At 36.4% G+C, this 8027-nt stretch overlaps 1 protein-coding gene and 1 pseudogene across 1 annotated transcript; both read right to left on the bottom strand.

Annotated features, from left to right (window-relative positions):
* The window catches only part of LOC107697410 (delta(24)-sterol reductase-like), a 9214-nt pseudogene extending 6048 nt beyond the window's left edge, over positions 1–3166 (bottom strand).
* A 2095-nt stretch (positions 3167–5261) lies between these two features.
* LOC107697555 (delta(24)-sterol reductase-like) lies at positions 5262–7388 on the bottom strand. Its single transcript, XM_016498353.1, has 3 exons — positions 6969–7388; positions 6345–6499; positions 5262–5393 (listed from the first exon to the last, which is right to left on the bottom strand). The coding sequence occupies exons 1-3, from the start codon at positions 7105–7107 to the stop codon at positions 5262–5264; spliced, it is 426 nt and encodes a 141-aa protein (XP_016353839.1). The 5' UTR covers positions 7108–7388.
* Between the last annotated feature and the right edge of the window lie 639 nt (positions 7389–8027).

The following is an 8027-nucleotide window of genomic DNA, read 5'->3' as shown; positions in this document are numbered from 1 at the left end:
ATTCCTTTTCCATGCATTAATTCTTTTAATTTTAATGTTTGTGACCTTTTAAAAAAAAAAAAAAAAAAAAGTGTAATAGAACACCAAAGTCAACACTATTTGTGAAAAGTGCCAACTGAGAGATAAAAGTCCAAATAACTGACCTTTGATTATAGATACAGGACTCTAAACTGCTTTTAGAAATGGTACTGTATAAAACAATCGCTTTCATATGGTGCTTACAGTATCGAAGATATAGGAATCAATACATGTGGCCAGAAATATCTCATATCATTCAACACTTTACAAACACAACACACCTTTCCCATGTCTTATTACTAAGTACTGTGTCTCTACAGAATTACAAATGAATTTGAAGGAGAGTCCGTGTAAAACATTTCTCCGCCGATGAGCACTCTTTTCTGGGATCTATAAACACTTTCAGCAATAGGACCCGTATCCGCCCTAATCTAATCTGCCTCATTGAAACAGGGACTATGCTCATCCATAACCAAATTATAAACAGCCTCTGATGCACCACACACGGCATATAATATTGATCAGGAGAGAACGTTATGCTCCATTTAAAGAAAGCGAATATCTGCAAGTGCTCAGAGACATTAAACAAATCCCTTGTGGAGCATGTGGAAAGAAAGGGAGAGATTATACAGGTCAGAGATGACTTGCAGTCTTCATCTAAATGGAGAGAAGTGTTACGGTGTGCTGAATAGAAAATGTTCAAATGCATCTAGATGTCACATAAATAAGAATTTGCTGTAATCTGAGACTTGGTGTAACAAACAAGCATAACTAGGCTTAACACAGCAGGAAAAAATATATATACATGAACCCTTTATGTGTCTGTGTTATTAATTTATGCAGAAATTCATAGTATGTCCAAAGGTTCACATACTTTTTTCCAGCAAATTTACAATAATTGAAATAATAATCAGATTTACTATCTTACAGAAAATGTACTACAGGGCCAAGTCCTCAAATGCAAAGCTGTTTTGGATAAAAAAACATCCAGTGAATGATGCAGGAATAATTAAACATTTGTTTATTTGGTTCTCTCATAAAACCTACCAACTGTGAGGTCATCGAGTTCAGGCACCACAGGCAGGGTCCAGCCAATAGAGTTGAGCAGAGCGGTCACCTGACCCATGCTAGCTAAGGGTTCCACACGCACCACCTGGAATACGTTTGATTTGTTGTTTATAAAAATAGTACATTTCCTCATTTTACATTATATTAATGTTAATAATCACATATGACAAATTATTTTTAAAATTCTTATCTACATACGTGTTTACATTCCAATGAAAGCCCTGTCTTTCCAAACAGTTCACCCAAAAATGAAATTTACTCACCCTCAGGCCATCCAAGATGTAGATTTGGAGAAATTGAGCATTACATCACTTGTTCACCAATGGATCCTCTGCAGTGAATGGGTGCCGTCAGAATGAGAGTCCAAACAGCTGATAAAAACATCACAATAATCCACAAGTAATCCAGACGACTCCAGCCCATCAAGCGTAAGCATAAAGCTGTGTATTTGTACAAAACACATCCATCAAGATGTTTTTAACTTCAAACCATTGCTTTCTCTATCCTTAATATTGTTTCAAAAAAGTAATTTCATCTGAACCAGGAAAGAAACATGCACAGATCAAGCACCGTTTACAAATGAAAACAGTCCAAAACGGTTCTAAACAAATAAATCAGTGTATTTTAAGGACAACAGAGAATTCAATAAAGGAACCGTTATTATGGGTTTTAAACAGATTGATGTTAAAAGGACTTAATGATGGATTTGTTTATTACAAACATGCAGCTTTTCACTTCACAAGACATTAATTGATGGACAGGAGTTTTGTGGATTACTGTGATGTTTATCAGCTGCATGGACTCTCATTCTGACGGCACCCATTCACTGCAGAGGATCCATTGGTGAGCAAGTAATGCTAAATTTCTCAAAATCTGTTCTTATGAAGAAACAAACCCATCTATATCTTGGATGGCCTGAGTGTGAGTAAATTTTCAGCAAATGTTCATTTTTGGGTGAACTATTCCTTTAACTTTAAATGAGGAGATGAGATTTAAACAATTTTACTGTCAAAAAATAATATCTGGCATCAGCCACCTGCCGTTTTGTGTCCACCTCCAGAATGTCCATCATGTTAATCATGATGTTCTTGTTCGTCTTCTTGTATTTTCCTACCCTGAGAGAAACAGTCAGCCATCCTGGACGACCTGTGCACGTGTTTCTTCCCTCCCTCTTTTTTTCCATTCTCGCACCTGAACAATTTAAATGGTCAACATTTGATCAAAACCAGATTGCATCGAAGTCAAGTTCATATGTTCATTATTCTTTACACTGATTCAGTAAAAACCACAATAAAATGACCGAAAACTACACTGGTGAACCTGTCCCGGTGTGTCGAACAGTAGGGGGCGTGTCAGTAACTTTTCGCCGCGCCCGTACTTTCACCCCCACAACTTGCAGAGAGCCTGCCCGCTACTTTTTATTGTACCATCAATTTTTTTTTCTTTGAAAAGGCACTGCCTACCTTTATAGTTCAAGCCGTTTGCACATTTCATGTTTGTTTGTTTTTTCATACATATTCATTAATATTACATGCATTTCTCATTTGTATGCATAACGCACTATCATCAGTGCAATACTGAAGTATATGAAATATTAAATTATAAATGAAAGTATAATAGGTAACATATGAAAGCATTCGGCTCGAAGTTTCGCAGTTACCTGTCTCTGACTGTTTCTGACTCGCTGGTCGTGCTGCTTGGGCGCTGAGCACATCTTGAAGATGATCCACGCGCGCAGGTAATAGTACACACCAAAGATGACTGATAAGGGGAGCAGAAAGATGCAAACGAAGATCCATCTCTGGTGTATTATCACGTACTCCAAGCCCTTCACTTTAATCCATACCAAAAACAAAACCACTAACGCACCCAAATATAACAACGGATCCATTCCGACAGCTTTTTAAATCACGAATCGCCTAATTACAATGCAATTTAAAAACGGCTTTTGATTTAACAAATGCTTTTATTTGTATTCACAGCGGACGAACATAAACCCACATGTATTAGCACTGCCTAATAAATTGTTATTCAATGCGATTTCTCGTATTCCTTTGTGCGCATAGTTTCCCCACTTGCAAGGCGCACTATTTGCCATCTATATTTTGCACGCTGTTTAGAAACTTGCACAGGTGGTCTACGCACCGCCTCCAACTTGCGATGATTGGCCAGTAGCGCGTCAAATCAGATAACGCCAGTGGTTGCGTGTCGTCTGTTCAGCCAATCACAAGAAAGAAACACCGTCACACCATTGCCTCAGTGAGATGTGTTCATTATCATACAGTAGCAGAGAAATGAGGCGACTAGTGATAGAGGTACAGTTATAGGCATGCATTTCAGTTTCAAATAAATAATTCCTATACTACAGTTTAAAATATTATTCCAATTCTATAATGTAATATTTATAGAATATTTTTTCCCGGATTTAGAAGAGGGTTTTATCATAGTGGTTTCTGATAATGAGTAAAATAATGTCTATGGTTAAAAATTAATGGAAGACTAAATACTTTGGTTCATAGAATGTTCTGGGCAGTGTTGGGGAAAGTTACTTTTAAAAGTAATGCATTACAATATTGCGTTACTCCATAAAAAAGTAACTAATTACGTTACTTAGTTACTTTTTATGGAAAGTAATTCGTTACGTTACTTTTGCGTTACTTTTAAAATCTGGACAGGGTTTGCTTGTTTGTTTTTAAAATAAAAAAGTTCTATTTTTGGCAAATATAAAAGCCTTTTCATACCAAAAGTGAAATGAATAAGCTTCAGGCTGAAGGAAATGTAAATTTACGTCCGTACAGTAGAATGCAGAAGAAGAAATTTCAGCACACTTCAGCAATAAAAAAAAGACACAAATGTTTGTCTAGAGTAATTTTTGCTTATTAGTATGGTTGAACTGGATCATCGAAGGTCAGAAGCAAAGACATTGGTTAATAGAATGGGATTAAATACATAAAGGATATTTGTGTTGTTTAACATTTAATTATTGCAGGTTTGCGTCATATTCTGAGTATATTCTGAGCATTTTTTTTATTCAGTTTGAGGAATACTGAATCTGTTTTTTTGTTTTGTGAGTGAGATTAATTAATGCATATTCATATTTATTTTAGAACTACAGTAGCATCTTCTGATTTCTCTCATTCCTTTTCCATGCATTAATTCTTTTAATTTTAATGTTTGTGACCTTTGTAAAAAAAAAAAAAAAAAAAGTGTAATAGAACACCAAAGTCAACACTATTTGTGAAAAGTGCCAACTGAGAGATAAAAGTCCAAATAACTGACCTTTGATTATAGATACAGGACTCTAAACTGCTTTTAGAAATGGTACTGTATAAAACAATCGCTTTCATATGGTGCTTACAGTATCGAAGATATAGGAATCAATACATGTGGCCAGAAATATCTCATATCATTCAACACTTTACAAACACAACACACCTTTCCCATGTCTTATTACTAAGTACTGTGTCTCTACAGAATTACAAATGAATTTGAAGGAGAGTCCGTGTAAAACATTTCTCCGCCGATGAGCACTCTTTTCTGGGATCTATAAACACTTTCAGCAATAGGACCCGTATCCGCCCTAATCTAATCTGCCTCATTGAAACAGGGACTATGCTCATCCATAACCAAATTATAAACAGCCTCTGATGCACCACACACGGCATATAATATTGATCAGGAGAGAACGTTATGCTCCATTTAAAGAAAGCGAATATCTGCAAGTGCTCAGAGACATTAAACAAATCCCTTGTGGAGCATGTGGAAAGAAAGGGAGAGATTATACAGGTCAGAGATGACTTGCAGTCTTCATCTAAATGGAGAGAAGTGTTACGGTGTGCTGAATAGAAAATGTTCAAATGCATCTAGATGTCACATAAATAAGAATTTGCTGTAATCTGAGACTTGGTGTAACAAACAAGCATAACTAGGCTTAACACAGCAGGAAAAAATATATATACATGAACCCTTTATGTGTCTGTGTTATTAATTTATGCAGAAATTCATAGTATGTCCAAAGGTTCACATACTTTTTTCCAGCAAATTTACAATAATTGAAATAATAATCAGATTTACTATCTTACAGAAAATGTACTACAGGGCCAAGTCCTCAAATGCAAAGCTGTTTTGGATAAAAAAACATCCAGTGAATGATGCAGGAATAATTAAACATTTGTTTATTTGGTTCTCTCATAAAACCTACCAACTGTGAGGTCATCGAGTTCAGGCACCACAGGCAGGGTCCAGCCAATAGAGTTGAGCAGAGCGGTCACCTGACCCATGCTAGCTAAGGGTTCCACACGCACCACCTGGAATACGTTTGATTTGTTGTTTATAAAAATAGTACATTTCCTCATTTTACATTATATTAATGTTAATAATCACATATGACAAATTATTTTTAAAATTCTTATCTACATACGTGTTTACATTCCAATGAAAGCCCTGTCTTTCCAAACAGTTCACCCAAAAATGAAATTTACTCACCCTCAGGCCATCCAAGATGTAGATTTGGAGAAATTGAGCATTACATCACTTGTTCACCAATGGATCCTCTGCAGTGAATGGGTGCCGTCAGAATGAGAGTCCAAACAGCTGATAAAAACATCACAATAATCCACAAGTAATCCAGACGACTCCAGCCCATCAAGCGTAAGCATAAAGCTGTGTATTTGTACAAAACACATCCATCAAGATGTTTTTAACTTCAAACCATTGCTTTCTCTATCCTTAATATTGTTTCAAAAAAGTAATTTCATCTGAACCAGGAAAGAAACATGCACAGATCAAGCACCGTTTACAAATGAAAACAGTCCAAAACGGTTCTAAACAAATAAATCAGTGTATTTTAAGGACAACAGAGAATTCAATAAAGGAACCGTTATTATGGGTTTTAAACAGATTGATGTTAAAAGGACTTAATGATGGATTTGTTTATTACAAACATGCAGCTTTTCACTTCACAAGACATTAATTGATGGACAGGAGTTTTGTGGATTACTGTGATGTTTATCAGCTGCATGGACTCTCATTCTGACGGCACCCATTCACTGCAGAGGATCCATTGGTGAGCAAGTAATGCTAAATTTCTCAAAATCTGTTCTTATGAAGAAACAAACCCATCTATATCTTGGATGGCCTGAGTGTGAGTAAATTTTCAGCAAATGTTCATTTTTGGGTGAACTATTCCTTTAACTTTAAATGAGGAGATGAGATTTAAACAATTTTACTGTCAAAAAATAATATCTGGCATCAGCCACCTGCCGTTTTGTGTCCACCTCCAGAATGTCCATCATGTTAATCATGATGTTCTTGTTCGTCTTCTTGTATTTTCCTACCCTGAGAGAAACAGTCAGCCATCCTGGACGACCTGTGCACGTGTTTCTTCCCTCCCTCTTTTTTTCCATTCTCGCACCTGAACAATTTAAATGGTCAACATTTGATCAAAACCAGATTGCATCGAAGTCAAGTTCATATGTTCATTATTCTTTACACTGATTCAGTAAAAACCACAATAAAATGACCGAAAACTACACTGGTGAACCTGTCCCGGTGTGTCGAACAGTAGGGGGCGTGTCAGTAACTTTTCGCCGCGCCCGTACTTTCACCCCCACAACTTGCAGAGAGCCTGCCCGCTACTTTTTATTGTACCATCAATTTTTTTTTCTTTGAAAAGGCACTGCCTACCTTTATAGTTCAAGCCGTTTGCACATTTCATGTTTGTTTGTTTTTTCATACATATTCATTAATATTACATGCATTTCTCATTTGTATGCATAACGCACTATCATCAGTGCAATACTGAAGTATATGAAATATTAAATTATAAATGAAAGTATAATAGGTAACATATGAAAGCATTCGGCTCGAAGTTTCGCAGTTACCTGTCTCTGACTGTTTCTGACTCGCTGGTCGTGCTGCTTGGGCGCTGAGCACATCTTGAAGATGATCCACGCGCGCAGGTAATAGTACACACCAAAGATGACTGATAAGGGGAGCAGAAAGATGCAAACGAAGATCCATCTCTGGTGTATTATCACGTACTCCAAGCCCTTCACTTTAATCCATACCAAAAACAAAACCACTAACGCACCCAAATATAACAACGGATCCATTCCGACAGCTTTTTAAATCACGAATCGCCTAATTACAATGCAATTTAAAAACGGCTTTTGATTTAACAAATGCTTTTATTTGTATTCACAGCGGACGAACATAAACCCACATGTATTAGCACTGCCTAATAAATTGTTATTCAATGCGATTTCTCGTATTCCTTTGTGCGCATAGTTTCCCCACTTGCAAGGCGCACTATTTGCCATCTATATTTTGCACGCTGTTTAGAAACTTGCACAGGTGGTCTACGCACCGCCTCCAACTTGCGATGATTGGCCAGTAGCGCGTCAAATCAGATAACGCCAGTGGTTGCGTGTCGTCTGTTCAGCCAATCACAAGAAAGAAACACCGTCACACCATTGCCTCAGTGAGATGTGTTCATTATCATACAGTAGCAGAGAAATGAGGCGACTAGTGATAGAGGTACAGTTATAGGCATGCATTTCAGTTTCAAATAAATAATTCCTATACTACAGTTTAAAATATTATTCCAATTCTATAATGTAATATTTATAGAATATTTTTTCCCGGATTTAGAAGAGGGTTTTATCATAGTGGTTTCTGATAATGAGTAAAATAATGTCTATGGTTAAAAATTAATGGAAGACTAAATACTTTGGTTCATAGAATGTTCTGGGCAGTGTTGGGGAAAGTTACTTTTAAAAGTAATGCATTACAATATTGCGTTACTCCATAAAAAAGTAACTAATTACGTTACTTAGTTACTTTTTATGGAAAGTAATTCGTTACGTTACTTTTGCGTTACTTTTAAAATCTGGACAGGGTTTGCTTGTTTGTTTTTAAAATAAAAAAGTTCTATTTTTGGC

Source organism: Sinocyclocheilus anshuiensis, unplaced genomic scaffold, assembly GCF_001515605.1.
Source record: "Sinocyclocheilus anshuiensis isolate Anshui unplaced genomic scaffold, SAMN03320099.WGS_v1.1 scaffold801, whole genome shotgun sequence".
Classification (NCBI taxonomy): Eukaryota; Metazoa; Chordata; class Actinopteri; order Cypriniformes; family Cyprinidae; genus Sinocyclocheilus; species Sinocyclocheilus anshuiensis.
This window is presented reverse-complemented; position numbering and strand designations above follow the sequence as displayed.

What these genes read in the sequence shown, in the direction of transcription:
- LOC107697555 (XM_016498353.1), bottom strand. Translation starts at nt 7,107, where the DNA reads ATGGATCTTCGTTTGCATCTTTCTGCTCCCCTTATCAGTCATCTTTGG. An exon ending in TCAGAAACAGTCAGAGACAG is followed by an intron (nt 6,500 to 6,968) that starts GTAACTGCGAAA and finishes TAAATTGTTCAG; the next exon opens with GTGCGAGAATGGAAAAAAAG. An exon ending in AGGTGGACACAAAACGGCAG is followed by an intron (nt 5,394 to 6,344) that starts GTGGCTGATGCC and finishes AACGTATTCCAG; the next exon opens with GTGGTGCGTGTGGAACCCTT.